Source organism: Pinus tabuliformis, chromosome 8, assembly GCF_031772625.1.
Source record: "Pinus tabuliformis cultivar Carrire ecotype Pingquan chromosome 8, CPIR1, whole genome shotgun sequence".
Classification (NCBI taxonomy): Eukaryota; Viridiplantae; Streptophyta; class Pinopsida; order Pinales; family Pinaceae; genus Pinus; species Pinus tabuliformis.
In genome coordinates, this window is record NC_142294.1 from 1,900,284,209 (window position 1) to 1,900,307,804 (window position 23,596).

Sequence of the window (23,596 nt, forward strand, 5' to 3'; positions counted from 1 at the left end):
TGCATATAATAAATTTTCTCTTTTATTTTATGCTTTATAAACTAAAAAAAAACACAAAAACAAAAATATAAACCTATAAATTCCAAGCACAATGTCTCATTATCTAGATGTCATAACGAGATTGGAGGAGTTGGTTTATAAAAGTCTAAAAAAATAAACAATCATCAACAATACTTGCATGACTTGGTCATAGATCCTACCAATGCCTCCATATACACAGATGAATAAGGAAATTCAAACCTTAAAGCTCTTGATACATTACACTTCATTTTTACAAACATTACCAATTAAACCACCCAAAACTAACTTTACACTTCATTTTTACAAACATTACCAATTAAACCACCCCAAAACTAACTTTACATTTTGACGTATAAAAATAAAATTCACATTTATTTCATATATCTTAAAACATTTATTTTTTATATTTCGAAAAACCCTTTTATATTCAAAATAAAAAACATATTCAATATCAAAAATCAAAATACGGTCTGCCACAATTCCTCTATGACCTGCTTAATAATGTGCTTCAAAGAATATTACAATACTTCATACATTTCTGTCACATTATATATTGCGTATACAGATATATTGTATACGGTCTATATAAAACTTGTTATGGGTATAGCTCATGCCGATGAACGTGAATTAATGGACCTGCAATTGCTACGAATCTCACCATTTGTCCCAGTCAGGGGTTTAATATTTCCCATCTTGACCATGGACTTTTTGAATTGTTCAAAAAATTCCTTCTGGCCTTTGATGTAAAGTTGCACCAAATCCCTCGTGTATTCTGTTCCATTGGAAAAGAGCAGCTGGTCCGTTTTCAGTAAACCTTCACCAGAACGTAGATTCACATAATACTGGTTGTCAAAAGTTACCGGGGTCTCCAAATCTAATGAAGCTAGAGTGTTGTTATTAATAACAAAACCCTGAGTGCAAAGTTGTTGGAGAGATATTAGGTACTCTGTTTGAAGAGTTCCATCTGGTTGGACTCCCATGAGCCTAGAGCTGAATGTTTGGCAGCGTGCATTTCCTATTGTATGGGCACCTGCAAAAAATATGAGTCGGTTAATATTTAAAATTATTCAAAACAAGTTCTTCGATGGTTTTATCAAAAACACCCATTTTTTAAAAAATTAGCAGTGCTCCCAGCTTCTAAATTTATCAATGGTCTCAGTTTCTAGATCCTTTGCTGGTATACTGATTAGAGGAATAACAATAAATGTTTTGATATAGATAAAGCAAGTATGGTTTTTCTGTTTTTAAGAAATATCTCAATAAAATCCACTGGAAAAAATCACATCTTGCTTATTAACATAATCTAATCCCAAAATATCGAAAAGCTTCGCCCTGTAACCTCCCATTAAAAAAGTGCTTAACAACTAAAACTCTACACTATAATCTTTTGTGCTAATATGGTACCAACCATTTAATTTAATTATCTTTTTTCTCTCCATCCTTTATAGTGTTCCTGCATCTCTTGTACAGATAAATGGATAGATAAATAGATGGGTTTACCTGAGAGCACGACCAAATCTTTTTGTGTGAGGCCTACAGCCTTAAAACTTTCAACGAGTGCTGTAATATCCGATGTGGGGGGCGGAATGCTGTTATTTGCCGCTGCTTTGCTTGCTGTTAGGCTATCCCTCCTCCCCAACAGCACCTCCCATGATGGCCCTCCTGTCTGCCCATACCAGAAAACAACTCTTCGATGTCATTCTATAATCTTAATAGATATCCAATTTGATAAATGCAAGCTTATGAAATATAAAATTTTGAGCAATACGGCAATAAAATTTTACCAACACCACAGAATCCCGGGCTACCACTGCAAGTATATCAGCACAGGAAACCTTTCCAGGGCATGCAGATTCAAGTTCTTCTTTGATGGCATCTATGACTTCGAAACCACGGATAGAATTGTTGTTGGGAGCTGCTGTCTTCTCTCCCTCAAAAGTCGGTGTGTCATCCAGGAGCACTGAACCATCACATCCCTGCACATAACTTCCATTTCTTTGTCAAATATCCATTAGAATTTAATGAAATATGACTGAAAACTGAAGTCTCTTTATAATGATAATCTTTGCACGTCTCAATGTGTCATAAAACACTAGATTTAAGGCTTATTTAGCCCTGATTAATATGTAATGAACAAATAGTTTTCATATGCGGAGAAATTTCTGTAACAGTTTACTGAATTTGGTAAATTAACTAATTGTCTCTTCTTATCCATATTATGAGTAGTAGATTAGTTGGGTTTGTATGGGTTTAGTTTATTATTTTGTTTGAAGTTTAAATTTTGATGAGAGGGGTTGAGAGTGAAAGCTAATTGTGGAGATAAAAAATAAGGAACATTTAAGTTTGACCAGATTGCACCTAGTTTATACAATAAAGCCATCTTTATGTTTATGGCAAATTCCTGAATAGACCTAGTTTATACAATAAGGCCGTCTTTTTTTTTCAGAAGAAAAATCATAATATATTATCTTCAGGAAATATAAAGTTCTGTATACAAATCAAAATCTGTGATAAACAGCTGAAACAAACAATAAAGCCATCTTTATGTCTATGGCAAATTCCTGAATATTCCAGAAATCAATTTAGACATGAACGAAATCAAACTATACCCCTTTGGTTTTCTAAATATTTAAGAATCTACAATCAACATCATCAAAAGTATACAATTTTAATGACAACATCTTACATTACAATCCTGATAACAATTATTATCGTACATTTAGACAACTAATTACAATCCTGATAACAATTGTTATCCTACATTTACACAACTAATTTATAGGTCTAATTTCCCCATATTATATTAGAATTAGCTCTAATATAAACTCAACCTGGATTGAAAGAAAAACCTTCCATAATAATGAATAAAGCCCACTATAATCCAGTCTAACCACAAATAAATGTTCCAACAAAATTTAAAAGGACTTGATATGTGAACTTCTAGGTTGTTTTTCTTTCTCCGACCAAAAAACATAAGTATTATATGGATTCCTTTTAATTTCTGAATATACCATCTAATAACCAAACTCTCTTTTACATTACTAGGAAACCAAACTTGGCATACAAAACCCTGAGTACGTATTCTTCAAATAAGACCTAAGATCCCAGTAAACACTATAAGGGGAAGTTGATGTAAAGAAGAAGTTCTGGATCATAATCACTACTAAGAACTTCCGTTCTATTAAAAATGGATGACAATGAACCTTGTTGCATATAGAGATTAATCAAAACCCATTTGTAAGATCCCCAATAAACACTAAACAAGTGAAATTGATGTAAGGAAAAAGCTCTGGATTATAATCGTTATCGTTTTTAAGAACATCTGTTCTACTAAAAATGGATGACAATGAACTTAGCTGAATATAAAGTTTAAGCAAAATTTAGTTTCAGGGATGTGAGGTAATTGTTAGGCAGGGACTTTAGTTTCCATAGGTCTTGTAGTCTTATCCCAAATAAAACTATATACACTTAAGAGTTACTCCAGAAACAATTTCTTCAATTAAAAAGACACGTATTAAACAAAACCCACGCGTATTAAACAAAACCCATATGTGAAGTAGCTAGCCCAACATGATGCTACAGAGAACTTTAAGTGAAAACCAGGGAATGGGCAACCTCTATGTTGATGGAGTGAATCTGATATATAGATATATAATAATATGAGAAGCTACCACGAAAAGGGAAAAATAAGTCTAAAATTATGTTTATCAATAAATATACATCAGCAACTATACAACGGTCGAGAAAATTTGATGGATATGCTATGATATGAATATGAATTTGTTTCAAAAGTAAAAATTTAAACATGATTTTTCGAAAAACTTGGAAGAAAATCAGTCTAACTCCGCATATAACTCATGAAAATCTGCACAGTTACTTACATTAACAAAGCAGTCATGAAAATGCAGACGAAGAAGAGAGGCAGCCATGCGAGCCTCCTGAGCTGCGGCTCTCTGAACTCCAGCGGAAATAATGGCTGCCGCCTGTGGACATGTCCACTGATAGTAATCAGGCTGTAATGCTCCATCAGGGTTCGCACTCGTGCTTACCCATACAGTCATCAACGCTAGAACAAAGCAAAATCTGAGAGCAGTCGCCATGGTAAAGCCCCACTGTGTGTAGAAAACAGAGTAAAATCCGGCAATGGATTTGTTTAATATTCTTCAGTAAGGTATACAGCAATGGATGTGCTTGATATGCCCATAGATTTATATGGAGAAGCCTATGACTTAGTCTATGAGATTGCTTTGGCCTTGGGGTTTAGATAGGGGAAGAACTGGTAAGTGGCGGACATCCTTGACCAGATTATGCAATCTGACAAGCGGGCCATCCATATTCGACAGGCAACCAGGGAAGTCAGCTGGTCGCCGAGCACGCACAAAACTGAATAGATTTTATTACAGGGTTGAATTAAATATATTTGTTTATAATTTGTTCTCTGACTTTGTCCAAGTTTCATATTAAAGTTAAAAAAGTTGGGCAGCATTTTGTATTAGCATTATTGGATTCATGCGTAGGAGAATTTAAGAGTTGTTATTGAAGTCTATTTTTATTATAGATTTTGGGAACATTTTGAAATTAGATAGGAGTAGTTAAGTGAAACAATTGACTTTATTGATATTTATCAGATATTGTCAAAATCTGCCATCTCTATAAAAACAGTGAATCTGCTATCCTGATAAGAATGGTTAGAATGGAGCCATGTCCACATTGCATAGCAAGATTATATAGTCCATAGGGCTCAGCAGAATTACACAAATCATCTTTATTTAAATTGCAAATTTTTAAAATATTCTAGAATTTGAAGAATAAAAGTTTAATTGACTTGCCTCTTATCAATCATATTTCAAAACATTTTTTGAATTTACAATCTAGTTAAATTCAATTGATTATATAAAAATTTGAGAAATAAGAACTTAATTTTAAGTCTTATTAATCATATTTCAATATATTCTCTAAATTTACAATCTAGTTAAATTCAGCTAATTATATATGATTCTTTCAAATGCAATATTAGTTACACCACCTTTTTTGTCAGTGTAAATATATTCAATATGGTATCTGTCTGTTTTAATTGTGGTTATAGTCTTCACAGTTATTAAATTGAAACTTATCACAAATTAATGAATGGAAAAACCTTATAGTCTAAATTTAATTATTCTATATTTTGATAATTTTGAATAATAAATTTTTAAACGAGTTTTTAATATATAAATAAATTTAGTTTATTAAAATTGTATGTTATCTTAAAATTATGCAATACCCGGTGATAGGGTATGATGTTAAGTCATTCTTTCATGTGAAGGTCACTAGTTAGAAATTTAGTGGAAAAAAATCTAATCACATTAAAAAGTAGTGATTTTATTTCTCAAACCAGAAATTAACCTGGAATCATCTTTTTAAAAGACATAAACAACTTGACAAAAAAAGACATAAACAACTTGACAAACAAAAAATTTATGCAAAAAATTCTGAATTCAAAAAATACTTATTAAACTCTGAACAGACAAAAAAAAACCAAATAAAAAGTAATTAAATTAAATTTTTTTAATAAAATTATTAACCTTATAATTGCAAATTTAATAACTCTAAATTGAAGAAATTCTTATTCAACTAGAAACCCAAAATTGTAAAAAAATTCAAATAATTAAATTAAAATATTTGTATATATTCTTGTTCATTTGTACCAAAATGAAATTAAACATATACTTAAAGTGATACATAAAATAATTAAAGTAAACAATTTTATATAATTATCTCATTCATGTGTAGTGATGTGAAAGATGAACATCTCAGTCGTTTGGTTTAGGTAAATGGTGATGCGTGTCTTTCTAAGCTACGGACATACTGCTTTGAATGAAAATGGAAAGTTCTGTTTGATCTGGTCTCACAACATTATGTACATCAATAAGTTTCAGCATCACAAAAATCTGATCCTCTAAAACTCTGCCATTTGCAGATGGGTTTGCAGCTAAAAGACAAACTCTAACTGCTACGAGGGGATATGTAAAACAATTTTATATAATTATCTCATTCATGTGTAGTGATGTGAAAGACCAACATCTTAGTCGTTCGGTTTAGGGAAATGGTGATGCGTCTTTCTAAAGCTACGGACATGACTGCTCTGAATGAAAATGGAAAGTTCTGTTTGATCTGGTCTCACAATATTATGTACATCAATAAGTTCAATAAGTTTCAGGGTTATTCTTATTTCCAACCCTATAATACTATCTGATATGCGAGTGGAATAGCCATCGTATTTTGAGTGACAGCGGGTGGAGCCAGAGGGCGAGTGCGGAGAGGGCACTCCATGGCTATTCCCCTCGCATGCCAGATAGCATTTATAGCCCTATAGCAATATAAATACTAACTGACATGCTAGTGGAATAGCCATCGCCGTTTGAGTGACAGCCCGTGGAGAGAGAGGGCGAGTGCGGAGAGGGCACTCCATGGCTATTCCCCTAGCATGCCAGATAGCATTTATATTGCTATAGAGTCTGAAATAGGAGTCGCCAAGTTTCAACATCACAAAAATCTGATCCTCTAGAACTCTGTCATTTGCAGATGCATTTGCAGCTAAAAGACAAACTCTAACTGAATATGTACATGAGAGGTTTACGGTAGGGTATATCATCGGATATTTAAAATTTGTCGGAATATTGTAAAATATTTTTTTTTTAAAGAGTGGAAATGGAGTTGTGTATGGAGGCGGAGGAATTGTCGGGATTGTCAAAAGTGGCCTGAATTTGGGTTAAAAAAATTCAAAAAATCTTGTAAATGCAGTGTTTGAATCATGTTTTTGATGGTGGAAATGGATTCAGCGCCATCAACAATGTTTATAGCACCTAAAATTTTGAATTTTAACAGCTTTTACTTGGATTTACAAGCCAGAGTTTTTAAAAATATGACCAAAATTTCCATAACATTCAAGACAAAAAAATAATTTTTAAACTGTGGAAATAAATTAACTACTATATTAAATTTAATAACTAAAACTAAATTTACAATTTCTGTCCAAGTTTTACCATACCTAAAATTCCATAATTTTCTCAACAAATTTAAAACCTCCTTAAACATGGAACAAATTTGAAACCTCCTTAAACATGGAAACTTGGTATGAATTTCCATAAACATCATGTGGCCAGATATTTTATCAATTAACTTTTCCGTTGCTTTCAACATTAATTTTTTATAGCTGGAATCATTACTTCGTCTGTCAACCCAGTTAATATATATTAAATGAAAATTTTCTTTAATACTCTCCGTACCGAAATTTAAAATTATGATAGACATTGAAATTCGTCCGTTGACTATTAATAAGATTTAAATCCACGTTCAAAAATTCAAGCCACGTTGTCTTTCTCCATGTGGTTGTTATTACTCCTCAACAGTACCCTATGTTTACGCAACGTTCGAGGCAATAAAGTAGTGGTGTAAAATATTTTTAAAACATGTTTTTTTGGAATTTTAAAATGGTATTTTAAATTTCTAAACAGTTCACAATCCGCACTCGAAACGCGGTAATTAATGAAAATTGAAATTTATTAAATGATAGACAAATTTGCCTTTATGTTTTATGAACTAAAATATAAAAAATTACATTTTTCCCTATATCAATTTTGATTTATTTTTTAACAATCGGTATAATTTATTTAAAATATTATATATTATTGAACTTATTATACCAGCTCGCAGTCAATCAACATTATGCTTTATCATTTATTAGAAAATGAAATTAGTTTCTTTTTCAAAATAATTTTGTTTTGTTTTTCATATATTTGTTATCTTATTAGGTAATGATTAACTAGTGATATAGATTATTGTGTAATGGCATTAAAGGGACAACAACAACACTTCGAAATGGGTCATCACTGGCAAGGAAGGTGTTGATTTCGGAGTCGTCCACGAGGCAGAGGAATTGCCTGGATGGCCAAAAGTGGCCGGAATCCGGGCAAAAAAAATTCAAAAAATCTTGTAGAGGCAGTGTTTGAATCTTGTTTTTGATGGTGGAAATGGATTCAACACCATCAAAAACGATTGGGACACCTACAATTTTGAAGTTTAACAACTATAACTTACAAAAATCCTTACCGGATTTTCTCTAAATATGCCTGGAATTTCCATAACTTTCTGGGCAATTCCTCCAACCAATTAGACTACGCGGTTGATTCCTTGTAGATTTTTCCAACACCAAATGTGGTTTCCAAGACATTTTGATTTGTAGATATCAGACCCATTCTACTAAACAATATGAATAGTAGGCCTTGACTACCAAGGTGTCAATTTGATCAATAATGAGTCTCTTGCGTAATGCAAATTGCTTGCCCATTTAAGAGGTGCTTTGACAACCATATGTTTTCGTCAGTGTTTTGTGCACAAGGCCAACTTGGTGCATATGCATCAAATGTACAAAGGATCTATGCATTGATACACTGGGGTGATTTGGGTTGATGTGACTAATTTTTTAAATTGACACATGTTAACATGTTTTTACCTTTTTTAGCCGCCAAATATGTTGAAGATTGTAACTAGTATCGGTCTTCATAATTATATTTGAATCATGGTGTAATGTATTTGTGAAAACGAAAGAAAGAAAAAAATTATTGTCAAATGAAAAAATATTATTAAGCATGGGTTTCATGCCTTTTTTATTTTGTCTCTAGGTCAAAGCTTCCATTGAAGGCTTCTAGGGTGTATGTCTAGAGTTTAAGTCATTATCATTATGTATTAGACCATTCTTGGGCTCCTTAAACCAAGAACAAGATTATTTTATGTGTCTTATCCCTCATCCATCAAGTCGGCTTGCATTCTCCTACAAGTTGGCGTCAAGCACATCAAGTCAGCCTTGAGAAGATGATTCGACTTCCAAAAGACTATATATATTAATGATGCATTCAACCTATTGAGGAGCACACACAAATATGAAGTCGATTTGCAATTTTCAAGTGAAGAAGAAAGTGTGAGGGTGTCTAAGATAGAAGTATTTTATCATCACAAGGAAGGAATTGTCATAGCAAAGGAAGATATATTTTGAAGCCGAGATTCTGCCATACTTGTGAAGGAAATTAAGACATATTGCAAGGCCAAAAGTGCAGGCTGAACCTCAAAAGCGCATAGCAGAGTGAAATTCTTCTTGACTCGTTTTGGAGGAGAAGACCTCATGGGGGCTTCATTGGGGGAGAAATACCATACCACGTGCATTCATTTTGGGGGATATTCATTGAGAAAAAAATGACATATATATTGAGCATATAATAGGGGGTAAAGGGTTTTTATATTGGAAGATATAAAAAAATGGAGCTCAGTGTTAATGAAAAAATATGAAGGGGTATAAAAAGTGTTAATGAAAAAATGGATACCCACAATATTTAGTGAAAGTAGGGTTTTTTTAATTGGAAAATTGTATTGGGTTCATATTGGTAGAGGGTTAAATAATATGATTTTTAGAGGTATTTTCCAATATGTAGTCAAATTAAGGGTATTGTTTAGTATGCCACAAATGCATGTGATATATTAGAGGTTCATTGAGTGAAGCCCCCAGGGCAGACCTATGTTGACTTGTGAAGGAAGGGGCTAGAAGTTTGACTTGGTTACATGTTGACTGACTTGGTGGATGGAGGGAGTCTATGTTTTTGGTCAAAAGGTCTAGGTTGTCTCATTTGATTTGATTCTAAAGAAGAGAAGAAGAATTTCTGGGTTTTCCCCTAGAAGAATGGTTTTGCCTTGGATGAGTGCCTACATCTTGTGTTCTCTTTTGTGTTTGTGATCTTCATTGGTTGGAATTTTTCTTGATGATAAGAAGACAATAATTAAAAGAAGAAATAATAAGAAAAACATCACAAGGAAATGTCAAAGTAAGAGAAATCAAGTTAAGAAAACTCTAACTTGTTTCCCTAATAGATTTCTCAACATGGTATCAAAGCTAAGGATAGGAGTATAAAAACATAAGCTAGAGGATCACAATAAGACTACAAGCATTAGTCCTCAAGGCCGGGTTCCTAGGAGGAAAATCGAATTAAAAAATAACACTTTTCTAAGCATGATTACAAGTCTAGTCTTCATCAATTAGGCTGCAAACCTGGGTGATTAAGGCCACAAACCTAAACTTGAAAAGCCACAACAATAAAAGGGGTTGAGTAGTAATTTTAGAGATCCGAAAGCTAAATTACTAGCCTAGACAAAACCAATATCTTTGGAAATAAGACTGCACATATTAATAGAATATAGAATCTAAATTCAGATAAGAAATCCAAAATTCTATATATCATTTCGTAAATCCGAAAATTTTTATGTGTCATCAAATTTATAAGAATGTGAATGAATCTCTAGATTGGAGTAACCAACGAAAAGATCACTTGTTGAATAAGAAATGACCTAAGCTCATTAGAAGCTACAATCACCTCAAGGATTACAGTGATCATTAAAAGGAAACTTGTATACATTTAGATAAAGGTATAGCTCCATAAACGAGTGAAAGGAGTATCTAAGGAGATCTGTGTATACATATATGTAGACAGAGACCTATAAGTGATAGAGAAGCCGACAAGAGAATCTCTGCTATGCAAGGAATTTTAAGCAGGCTACTATTGCAATGCATAATCATTAAATAAAGGAAGAACTCGTTGAATAAACCTAGTATCTTCATCTCAAGGAAGGAAGCAATCTATATCAATATGAGAAGAAGTTTATTTGGAGACCTGAAAAAACTCATCCTTACTACAACCAAAATAAAACTTCAAGCATTTTGGGACCAACTTGAAGTCCTCATCAAACTCAAGTAAGTAATATTACTACTCTTTAATTTTTAGTCATTTAACAATGTGTCTTCAGTTCAAAATATTATTAGAACATCAATCTTTCAATCATGTAAGTCAAAGGTATGTAACCTTGAGGTATGTATAGCATGTTCATTTATTAAAAATTTTGTAACAACCTCATCCCACATTTACCCAATTTCACAGTCTCACTATGACATGACATGACCCAACCTCCAAGTTCTAGTTATGGAGGTGGGTCCGACACACCGACAACTTACGGACATCCCACATGGACTACAGATCACTCAAGAGTTGCACAAACACCCCAAGTGATAAGTCCCTAAGTTCGAACCCTTTTTCTCTAACCTATCACCCTAACTACATGCACAACAAGGCAAGGTTGTGGTTACAGTCCTCCAACTGCACGCATAGGCCTCGTTCCATGTGGTTATGGCTTAAATCCTTCAGTTTTTAGCATGCGGTTCCATGATATGTACCACCTTTTCAAGCAAGCTTCTAGACCACTGCCCATAATTAGCTATAACTTTTCAAAATCATAATTTACATGATGACAATACCAAACATTCAAACTTGAAGCAATAACTTGACCGAGACTAATCCATAATAAACATTTCGTCAAGCATATGGAAAACATGTAAACTACAAGTCATGAATGCATATCTGATCATAAACTGATATTCTTCATCCAAGAATCACCAGGAAGGCTCTAAGCCTGCTCTAGATAGTTGCAATAGCACTTGTTAGTCCATGCATTCATCCACCAATCAATAATGTATCAAAACATGTCAAGAGCCATAGATAGATTACATCATATAAACAACATATAACCAACAAATAACCAACATATAAACCATGGCAACTCAATTATAATATCACCAACATAATCGCTACAAGTATTCATAAATTACAGTAGGAAAATAACTCTTATTAATATATAAAATTACAAACCAAGTCAGGGACTCCCACGTACCACTCAACCATAGATTGGGTTGAACCAAATCTATTTTTCAACCAATCACCCTCACGCCATATTCCACGTACAAATGTGGGATCTCATGGAATAAACCAAAACAAAAACAAATCAAGGCTTTGAGAGGCCAAACCACCTCAACCCTTAACCACAATGATTTCACCTCCACATTCGGAAATCACTAACATCAACTAGATTAGTCTCTACCCAAGTTCTCCAGGGATTCAAGAACTCGTAACCCAACTCACAACCTCCCATTGCTTCTAGATAATTTGTTCCAACTGTGGTTCCAAGGACTAGTAACCCAACCCACCAAAGGCTCTAGAGTGTTGATCCCAACCTACGGCTCTAGGAACTAGTAACCCGACCCAAGTTGTTCCAAGGATTCTATAGCATTTGTTCCAACCCACAACCATAAGGAACTTGAGAACCAATCAAAAAACAAGTGGAAAAACCCACAACACCATGGTTATCCAGGAAATGGCAAGGCAAGACTAAACCACTGACAATCCAAGAAAATCTCCATGCCAGTGACAACACATAACTAGAGAATCACATGGATATATCATGCATCCAAAAATCAGCAAGGAAATCACACATGCAACATGTTACTTGGAATGCAATCCAGCCATAGTTTTTGATCCAACTATTTTCTTGTGTTTCCTGCTTTCCTTTGCCTTTTTCCTCCAAATCCAAGTGAATGCCAAAGTGCTCCAAGAATGCTCCAAGAATACTCTAAGTGTACAAGAGTATGAGAGAACAAGAAAAGGAAATGAGAGAGCCAAAATTGAACTAACAAAAGCTCAACTAACCAAAAGTTGTGAACTAATCCTCATAAGCCTTTTTATCATTGATGCTTCTATTTTCTTCATTTTCCTTTATTTTTCCTCTAATTTCCCTTGCATCCAAATATGTGCCTCTTCACCTTCGTTTTGTCCTATTTTCCTTTATTTCCATAATTAAACACCAATTATTGCCTCTTTGTGTTTTCCAATGCCTTTGCCAATTTCCATAGCCATTATTTAACCACAAGTGATGCCCACTAAATTGTTTTTCCAAACATTCAACTTGGAATACATGTCCCATGGCCTTGGTCTTATTTTATTTATTAAAAACCCCTCCCCCTTGGGGGAACACCATCCTCGATGTTCAATGATGCTTGTAACTAGCAAAACATGCTACCCATGGAGCTTTATAACACAACTCGATGAAACATTTACATCATGCCAAACTGATGAAACCATGAACACCATACTGCTTATTGGAGCTTTATAACATAACTCATTGCAATATTTACAACAACATCCAAATACATATACATATATCAAAAACTTATTTTCTTGAACCAACATATAATGAAGGATATAAATCCCACATCTGATCAGCCATATCCCATGTCACTTCATAGGGACAAAAGTGCTTCCACTACACTTTAACTTTATCGATTGCTCTGTTCTGGAGCATGAGTTATTTTCGTTGCAATATGCATTATGGTTATGGTTGGAATTCTTCCTCTGGTTCCACCTACAATACAAACTAGTAAATCACGTTATCAACATCTTGAACATATCTCTTAAGAAATGAAACATGGAAACATCGTGGAATTTCATTATTGGAGGTAGTGCAAGTTTGTAGGCCACTAGTCCAATCCTCTCGACAATCGTTAGGATATTCCAACACATAGGAAGTAGTTAAGTATAACTTGGTCTAGTATAGAGTTAGGTAAAGTGTGTTTCTTTACTATGTACATTTTGCAACGTACAATCCGATGGTCATGATATGTAGTGATCCGACGGTTCATTCTCTCCTCGGTATTACCGACACTTGATCCGTGGCTTAACACCCGATTGGTCCTTGATCTCTATTTAAAGAGCATGGAGGGTCATTTGTAGGTTAACCGTTCATGAGAGAAGCTTATGTAAATTTTCATTCTTTTATTAATAAATTGCCTGAAGTGGTCGCGTTGGCTCAGGCCGTGGACTGTTTCCCTCTTTGAGGGTTTTAACCACGTCAAAAGTATTGGTGTATTGATCTGTGATCTGTTTGTGAGTGGTGTCCTTTGGTGTTCTGTCTGAGGAACTTACCCTATAAATTCCTACATGGTATCAGAGCTATTTGAGGGCCGTGTCCGTTGGTGATCCAAATCTGAAGCTGGTAGAACTACATCTGACTACCATTTCCTTGATCTACTGTTTCTGACTGCTTTCGGCCCGAGAGGACTACTCTTTTGTGTTGGGAGCATCTGTTCCAGTGAGGAACCCCTTTCGTTTCACGCGAAAAGGTTTCCGGTAGCCCTAGCTGCATCATTTTTAAGATCTGGAGGTATAGTGTTTATTTGCAGTTTACAGTTATTTTCTCTCTGTTTATTTTGGTTTCGGTTTATTTAACTTTTTTTATTACTGGATCTATACCTTTCATTTCTGCATATTCTCTTTACCCTGCGACTCTGTGCGATCTGGGCAAATCAGAAACAGAAAGGAAGGATTTTTCTCATGCGTATGCTCTTTTTCGCTGTGCCTTAGTGTGATCTCAGAAAATCAAAAACATTGCCGCGACTCTATGCGATCTGGGAAAATCAGAAACAGAAAGGAAGGATTTTTCTCATGCGTATGCTCTTTTCCGCTGCGCCTTAGTGTGATCTCAGAAAATCAAAAACATTGAGGAAAATATTTAGTTTCCGGTTTTTTTTTTGTATGTCCGTGTTGGGTTTTGTGTTTTTTGTTTTGTAGGGAAAAAGAACTTTCTCAAAGCAAGCACGCCCCCCCCCCCTCTTGCTCGCTCGCTCGCTCTCTCTCTCTCTCTCTCTCTCTCTCTCTCAAACTTTTTGTATAGCTCACTTGGTCTCTCTCTCAAACTTTTTGTATAGCTCACTTGGTCCAAAGCTAATTTATGAGAGTAGAGGTCTTGAGTTCAAGTCTCCTTTTTGTGGGGGCGGATTTTTCATTTCTGCACATTCCCGCACTTCGTCAGCGACTTCATCAAATTTTCTTCAAAAAGCCATAACTTCTTCATCCGGAATCCGTTTTTAGAACCTTTTTTTTGAAACAGCCTAATTTTTCGAGATCTTTCCATTGGAACACTTAGTTTCAGCATCTATAGCATCAGTTTCTGTTAAAATGGAAAGTCCATGCCAAGTTATTCTTGACAGCACCAACTACTTCCAATGGTGGTCCTACATTGTGGATTTACTTAGAAGTAAAGGTCTCTACAGAATAGCCACAGGCCAAGAAACCAAACCAAAAGATGAAGATAAAGGCAGCTAAATGGGAAAATATGCAAGATCAAGCACGTGGGTTGATAGGGATGTCTATTTCTCCAGATCTTAGATTCCATATTGCAGAACTTGATGCTCCTGATGAAGCATTGAAACAAATTACTAAAGTTTTTGGAATAAAAAATGAACTTAGAGCCCATCAACTTGAAAATGAGTTGCTTACATTGGACCCCAATAATTTTTCTTGCATTGAATATTTTTTGTCCAAGTTCAAGACCCTTAGACTTCTCTTGGAAGGTGTTAAGGTTAAGAAAGAAGATAGTAACCTTATCTATTCCATTCTTACTAAGTTGGGACCAGCCTACTCTGTGTTTGTTTCCACCTTCCATTCTACAAGAGAAGCCTTCATTTCTCAAGGACAAGACTTCAAGTCCCCTTCCTTTGATTCTTTTTGTGATTCTTTAATAAGAGAACAAGAAAAACTCTTACACCTTGGTCTTCTTAATCTTGGAAACTCTTCTAAGAAAGCGTTAGCCGCCCAGCATCAACCAAATCCTAAGAATCCTAAGAATTTGTATCCTAAAAGGAATGGTCCTAAACCAAACAAGGGTACTAAGCAATCTCAGCCTCAAAATGAAAAATCATTTCAACAAAATGATAAGACAAATAAAAACAAAGGGAAGAAGACTGATAGACATTGCAACTTTTGTAATCGAGATGGCCACTTAGAATCCAAATGCTTTAAGAAGATGGAAGCCTTGGAAGCAGCAATGAAGAAGCATAACTTCCATTTGGAGCACTCTTCAACTTCAACTTCATCTTCAGGCATGGAACTTTCTGCATGTGGTTGTCAAGCATCTCGGTCTGGCTATGCACTAAATGTATCTTCTTCTTCTCATTCTCATGAGTGGCTCATTGATTCTGGAGCTTCTTATCACATGGCCAAAAACAAAGCCATGTTTTCTTCTTTAAATGATTGTAACACCAAAAATATATATGTTGGTGATGATAGATCTCTTAGTGTTGTAGGGACTGGAACTGTTCATATAGACAATGGTCAGTTTAATGATGTATTATGTGTTCCAACCTTATCCTGCAACCTTCTATCTGTATATCAGATAACTCATTCAGGTGAAGGTAAAATCATTGAATTTTCACCTCACGATGTTGTAATTAAGGACCTAAGAGATCCTAGACAAATTTTAGCTACTGGCATTGCTGCTGATTCTACAAGGTTGTATAAGTTTCACAACTTTGGGTCATCAAATCTTCCCTCAGTATTTGTTGCTCATAATGATGAAGTGAGCAAACTTTGGCATGAGCGATTTGGTCACTTAAACTATCGCTCTCTTCGGAATCTATGTAAAGAAAATATGGTGACAGGTCTTCCAATGGTATCTTGCAGAGATGGTGTTTGTTCCGGATGTGTACTCAGAAAACATCATCAGGATAGTTTTGAAAAACGTGCCTCTTGGCATGCCTCAGTCCCTTTACAGCTCGTGCATAGTGATTTATGTGGTCCACTTCCAATTGTTTCATTCTCTGGCTGCAAGTATTTCTTAACTTTCATTGATGATTTCTCCAGACGCACTTGGGTATACTTCTTAAAACTCAGAGTGAAGTATTTAACATGTTCTTGGCCTTTAAGGCCTTTGTTGAAAAACAATCTGGACATCAAATTCTTAAGCTAAGATCTGATAATGGCGGAGAATATGTTAACAACAAATTCATCAACTTTTGTAATGAGAATGGAATTCAAATGCAACGTACTGTTCCATATACTCCACAACAAAATGGTGTAGCTGAAAGGAAGAATCACACCTTAAAGGAAATGGCTAATTGTATGCTTCAATCTAAAGGACTTGGTCTTAATTATTGGGAAGAAGCAATTAACTGTTCAAATTACATAATAAATCACACTCCTACTAATGTTTTAAAGAATATCACTCCAAAAGAAGCATGGAGCTCAATTAAACCAGATGTAAGTCACTTTCGTGTTTTTGGAAGTGAAGCATGGGCCCATATTCCAGATGAGAAACATAAAGTTTTAGAACCTAAGAGTGAAAAATGTATTTTTGTTGGATATTCTGAAGATGTCAAAGGGTATAGACTTATTCCACTTAAGTTCAAAAATGTTATCATTAGAAGAGATGTAAAGTTTGTTGAAAATATATCGGCCTGCAAGCCTAGTTCGGCAGATGTGCCACCTCTTCCTATCTCTTCTACTTTTGAAAATATTTCTTCTTCAGATGATGAAAGCGAGGATGAAAATCCTCCCCCACCTTCTCTGGATCCTCCTTCAGCTCCTCAGCTTCCAAAATGGGTCTGTGCTACTCGAGATGCAGCAGGTGATCTTGCCGGTGATCCTACAGATCAGCGACGTACACGTTCTCAGTTTGATAGAGCCTCTTCTTTACTGGCTCAAGCTTCAGTGAATTATGATCCTGACACCTTTGCAGAAGCTTTAGGCCATCCAGATTGGGAAGCAGCTATGAATTAAGAATATCATTCATTATTGGCAAATGATACATGGGATCTTGTTCCTCTACCAAAGGGACGAAAACTTGTTAGATGCAAATGGGTTTACAGAACCAAGTATGGACCAGATGGGAAATTTGATAAACATAAAGCTCGTCTTGTTGCTAAGGGTTTTTCACAAGTTGAAGGCATTAACTATACTGAAACCTTCTCCCCTGTTGCCAAAATGAACTCTATCCGCCTTGTTCTTTCCCTTGCTGCCTCTTTCAAATGGGAAGTCCATCAGATGGATGTTAAATCTGCCTTCTTGCATGGGGACTTGCATGAAGAAATCTATATTTAACAACCTATTGGCTTTATACAAACAGACTCCAGCCTTGTATGTCGGCTTAAGAAATCCCTTTATGGTCTCAAGCAAGCTCCTCAAGCTTGGTATGCCAAAATGGATAACTTTCTTTTAGAAAATGGCTTTTCTAGGTGTCATTCTGACAATACTGTCTACACCAAGAAAGTGGGCAAGTCTCTTATCATTATTGTTCTTTATGTTGATGATCTTATCCTGACTGGTAGTGATCCCAACCTTATAAACCATGTGAAGTCTAGCCTTAAAAGGAAGTTTGAAATGACAGACTTAGGACACTTACATTATTTTCTTGGTCTTCAAGTCTTGCAATCCAAGGAAGGCATTTCCCTTTCCCAGTCCAAGTATGCCTGTGATATTCTACGCCATTTTCACATGGAAGACTGTAAGCCAACCCCTTCTCCTTTTCATTCTGGAGTCAAACTTTCAGTCACTTGTACTTCTCCTGAAGTTGATGCTACCTTATATCGTCAACTTGTAGGAAAAATTTTGTATCTAACCCATACTCGTCCTGACCTTTCCTTTGTTGTTGGCCTTGTTGCACGGTTTATGCAAAACCCACGTGAAAGTCATTAGAAAGTAGCTAAAAGAATACTTCATTATGTTCGAGGTACAATTCAGTTTGGGATTCATTACAGTGTCGAAGCATCTCCTCTATTGGTTGGTTTCATTGATTCTAATTGGGCTGGTGACCCTGATGATCGGAAGTCTACTGCAGGTTATGTGTTCACTCTTGGTTCAGGACCTATTACATGGGCTTGCAAGAAACAAGGTGCCATTTCTCTTTCTTCAGCAGAAGCAGAGTATCGTGGTGTCGTAGAAGCTAGTAAGGAAGCCTTGTGGCTTCGTCAGATCCTATCAGAGTTTGGCTTTCAGCAGCAACATCCGACTACACTTTTGTGTGATAATCAAAGTGCCATTCAACTATGCAAAGATCCAGTCCAACATCAGTGCAACAAACACATTGAACTGCACATGCACTTCATCAGAAAGCTCATTCACGACCATGTTCTTGAAGTGAAATATTGTTCAACCGATGATCAAGTTGCAGACATCTTTACAAAGGCTCTCACAGAAGCGAAGTTCACTAAACCTCGATTTATGGTTGGAGTTCAGGAAGTTGTCACTAAGGGGGGATAGGCTCTAGTGCCTCCTTCCTTCTCTTATTGTGTCATATTTGTAAATCCTTCAATCCTATCCCAAGTTGTTCTTAAGGGGGGATGTTAGGTTATTCCGACACATAGGAAATAGTTAAGTATAACTTGGTATAGTATAGAGTTAGGTAAAGTGTGTTTCTTTACTATGTACATTTTGTAACTTACAATCTGATGGTCACGGTATGTAGTGATCCGATGGTTCATTCTCTCCTCGGTATTACCGACACTTGATCCGTGGCTTAACACCGGATTGGTCCTTGATCTCTATTTAAAGAGCATGGAGGGTCATTTGTAGGTTAACCATTCATGAGAGAAGCTTATGTAAATTTTCATTCTTTTATTAATAAATTGCCTGAAGTGGCCGTGTTGGCTCAAGCCATGGACTGTTTCCCTCTTTGAGGGTTTTAACCACGTCAAAATTACTGGTGTATTGATCTGTGATCTGTTTGTGAGCGGTGTCCTTTGGTGTTCTGTCTGAGGAACTTACCCTGTAAATTCCTACACTCAAAAGGCCAACATTACTAAGGTGCCAGTTTGGCACATGATCTGATCCTCAAGGAGCTCCTCTTGAGATTGATGTGCAAGTACACATGCTCCCCAACATGAAACTCCTTGAATAACCTATGTTGATCTGCATAACTCTTATGCCTATCCTATGTTGCCTTCAAATTCCTCTTAATAACCTGCATTTCCTATTCCATTTAAGCCAACATGTCTAGTCCAATCAACATAATGTTTATTAGATCACTCCAGCTGATAGGAGTATTACAACGCCACCCATAAAGAGCCTCAAATGGACTCATCCTCAAGGATTCCTAATACTCATTATTATATGTAAAATATACTAGTGGAAGATATTCCTCCCACTTCCTCTACTGGTGCATGACTTACATCCTCAACATGTCCTCAAGTATCCTATCAACCCTCTCTATCTGTCCATTTGTCTGCAAATGATAAGCTATATTGAAAGCCAACTCTATCCCTAAACTTGCAAACGACTCCTCAAACCTTGAAGTGAACTTGGCATCTCTACCTCATATAATCTTCTTGGGAACACCATACAATCTCACTATCTCCGTAATGAAAATCTAAGCTACCTCAGTAGCTAAATTTGTAGACTTAATTGCAATGAAGTGACCTACCTTACTTAACATGTCAACCATAACCATGATGGAATCATGCTGTCTTGATGTCCTTGGTAAACCTGTAATGAAGTCCATGGAAATGACCTCCTATTTCCATTATGGAATCAGAATCAACTATAATAAACCACTTGGATACTTGTACCCTGCTTTTACCTGCTGACGGTCTGAACATATCACGACAAACTTAGCCACTTGTTTCTTGAAATTCGGCCAATGATAGAACTTCTTAACTCTTGTATGTAACAACCCTGTGAAAATAAAAGTAAATAAAGGCAAAATGATAACCACAAATGATGGGACACTTATTCCAAGTTTAATTTTGGGAAAAATCCTAGCAATGGGGATCACTTGTGATTGTTTATAGATAAGAAAATTAGCAAAGGCAATGGCTAAGGATTTGGAAAGGCAAAATGGAATTTTGGCACAATTATTTATGAAAATAATGGAAATTAGGAGAAAAGGGAGGTGAAAGGTCATAGGTTGCATGTGATGAGGAAATTTAAGGAAAATAATGGAAAATGAAGAAAATAAAGGCCTCATTCATAAAAAAAGGCTTATGAGGATCAGTTGGTAACCTTTTGTCAGTTCAATTTTGGAACTCTCTCATTTTTCACTCTCTCTCTCATACTCTTGGAGACTTAGAGTTTTTCTTGGAGCACTCTTGGAGGGTGTGGCATACTTAGATTCTTAGAGCAAGAAGGCAAAGGAAGAGTAGGAAAGTGCAAGAGGGCATCGATATCAGCAACTACATCAGATTTGCTTGTAGGTACCGAGTTGGATGTATGTTTCCTTCACTATTTTTGGCATGCATGGCATATGCATGTGGATTTTTTGTTGTGATTTGTCATTGGCATGGAGGATAGTCGGGATTAATAGTGGATTTCCTAGCCTTTCCATTTCCTAGATAGCCATGGTGATTGTGGGTTTACTTTCATTGTTTTTTTTTGTTGGTTCTCATGTTTCCTTGGCTTGGGTTGAGTTACTAGTCCTAGAAGCCTTGGTTGGACAAACGCTCTAGAAGCCTTGTATCATCTTGGGTTGAGTTATTAGTCTTGGAAGACTTGGTTGGAAAAAATCTATGGAAGCCTTTATTGGGTTGACTTACTAGTCCTAGAAGCCTTGGTTGGAAAAACGCTCTGGAAGCCTTGTATAAGCTTTGGTTTGAGTTACTAGTCTTGGAAGCCTTGGCTGGAAAAATGCTCCAGAAGCCCTAGAAGACCTGGATGGAGACCACTCTGATGATGGTTTTGGTGATGTCTGACCAAGTTGGAATCATTGCTTGATGGGTTGAGGTGGATGGCCTCTAGAAGCCTTGGATGAGTTTTTATTTGTGTTCTATGAGATCCCACATTCATGCTCGAATATGGTAAGGGGGTGAATGACTGAAGATAGATTTGGCTCAGCCATTCTGCAGTTGGTTGGAGCGTGGAAGTCCCATCTGAGGTTTCTATTTTGCATCATTAATTAAATGTTATTTCTCCTTGTATTTCTATGAGTATTTTGATGGATTATATGTGGACTATGTGGTTGTACTTTCATGATTATTTATGTTGCTATTATGCTGGTTATTTATGTGTTTTATGACAACATCCATGTATGGATTTCACCATGTTTTTACTTGTAATTGAATGATCAATGTATCTATGACCTAATGGATGGAATGGCAATTGGTGTATTGAGGCATCAATGGTTCTTAGCGATTCTCAGCTAAGTATGATACTCCTATGCTCATAACCGTTATTTACACCTGTATATTACATATTCGTGATATCTTTGATGAAGTGTATGTCATGGCTAGTAGGGGTCCAATCAAGGTTTCATTCAAGCATTTGCTTTAGTACCATCATTTCCATGTTCTGAAGAGATGATTCAATTCTGGGCAGTGGTCTGGACTCTTACCCTAAAAAAGTGGCTCAAATCCCATGGAAGGTAGCATAGCACTGACAAATTTAGTATCTGGACACTGGCAGGCAAGCTCGTGAGAGAAACTTTGGGTTTCTGGACGTTGTCATGCCTATAGCATGAGAGCGACTGAGGATTAAGTTGTCCAAAAATTCAGTGAGGCCCAAGGGAAAGTTGTCTAAAGGTTGGATTGGTTCCTAAGGGTCCTGTAGCTGATGTTTAATGTCTTTACGGTGTGTTTCCATCAGTTCCACTTCCTTAACGTGACTTAGGAGGTTGAATCATATCATAGTGGCATGTCATCGCATATTTAACCCGTCTGGACAATTTCTTGGACAACTGTGGGAGGAGGGTGTTACATAGTGGTTTCAAAGCATGGTTCACCCCTCAGACTAGATGGGCTATGTGTTGGTCATGCATGCATGTCAGTTTCATGTGTGTCCCTCACACTTGCATTCCATGTGTTTGTTGCATTTGCATGATATTGATCATTGTTGTAGTGATGTCGTCATATGGAGTCGATGTGTTTTACTGTGGGATGCATCACTGTGAGTGTATGACTGGTTACATGTCAACTTATGTCACTTACATATATTGTTGTAGTATGTTTGGATGTAATCTTTCTTGTTGGTTACATTCTTGTATGCTTGGTTACATGTATCATTCTTGCAGGTTTGATTTCAAGTATTGTTCATCCATGCTTGACCATATGTGTTTATGCATACGTGTGGATGGCGATGCATCACTTATGTGTGTTCATGTTTGCATGTGGTCAAGTGTATAATGACGTAATGATGGTGGTTTTCATGCATGAGGTCATGGTGTGTGTTGTTGTTGTTAGAAAATTATATATTACAAAGCAATGGAACACATAAAATATATTGCAGAAATATAAACACAGAAAACACATAAAACAAGAGAGACACATATATACGTGGTTCACCCAGTTTGGGCTATGTCCACAGGAAACAACCAGTCCTTCCTTTTATATTATCCAGCAAACTAAAGAGATACAACCTATAGCAGATCCGTTGTAATTCCCTCTTCTCTCTCACACAATCTCCTCCCTCTTTCTCACTCAGAATGCAAATCTATATAGACGCAATACAATTCCCCCATATATAGTGAGGGGTTGTCTTCTAGGACCAAAAAACCTAAATTAAACATAATTTCTACCATCATATCTCCGCCTAATGAACGTCCCAAATTGACTACGAAATTACAACATTTTATAATGTCGCCGCCCCCTTGGACCCCCCCTTGCAGCGCAAATATTACAGGCGGTGTTTCCACCACATTATGAACTAGGGTCCAATGCAATGATACCTTTGAATAAAGAAGATAATCAGGCTCCACACCCAACAATCTCCCACTTAGACATTGATTATAGAAACTCCATCGCTGCTTCATTTGCTAGACAATGACTCCACTTTGGACCTGAATGTTTCTCATCTTCTTCATCATACTTGAAGACAAATTTAAACTGAGCAAAATCTCATTTTCTCCCTAGTTACAACTTTTGTTAACATATCTGCAGGATTTTGGCTAGTGTGTATCTTTTCCAGCTTCA

The 23,596-nt window shown here is 36.1% G+C and overlaps 1 protein-coding gene across 1 annotated transcript; it reads right to left on the minus strand.

Moving 5' to 3' along the window:
• Window positions 1-438: 438 nt before the first annotated feature.
• LOC149244003 (peroxidase A2-like) lies at window positions 439-4,409 on the minus strand. The gene is made up of 4 exons (XM_089374699.1): window positions 3,903-4,409; window positions 1,806-1,997; window positions 1,522-1,687; window positions 439-1,051 (listed from the first exon to the last, which is right to left on the minus strand). Exons 1-4 carry the CDS (start codon window positions 4,119-4,121, stop codon window positions 630-632), a joined length of 999 nt encoding a protein of 332 aa, XP_089230825.1. The 5' UTR covers window positions 4,122-4,409; the 3' UTR covers window positions 439-629.
• Window positions 4,410-23,596: the final 19,187 nt, after the last annotated feature.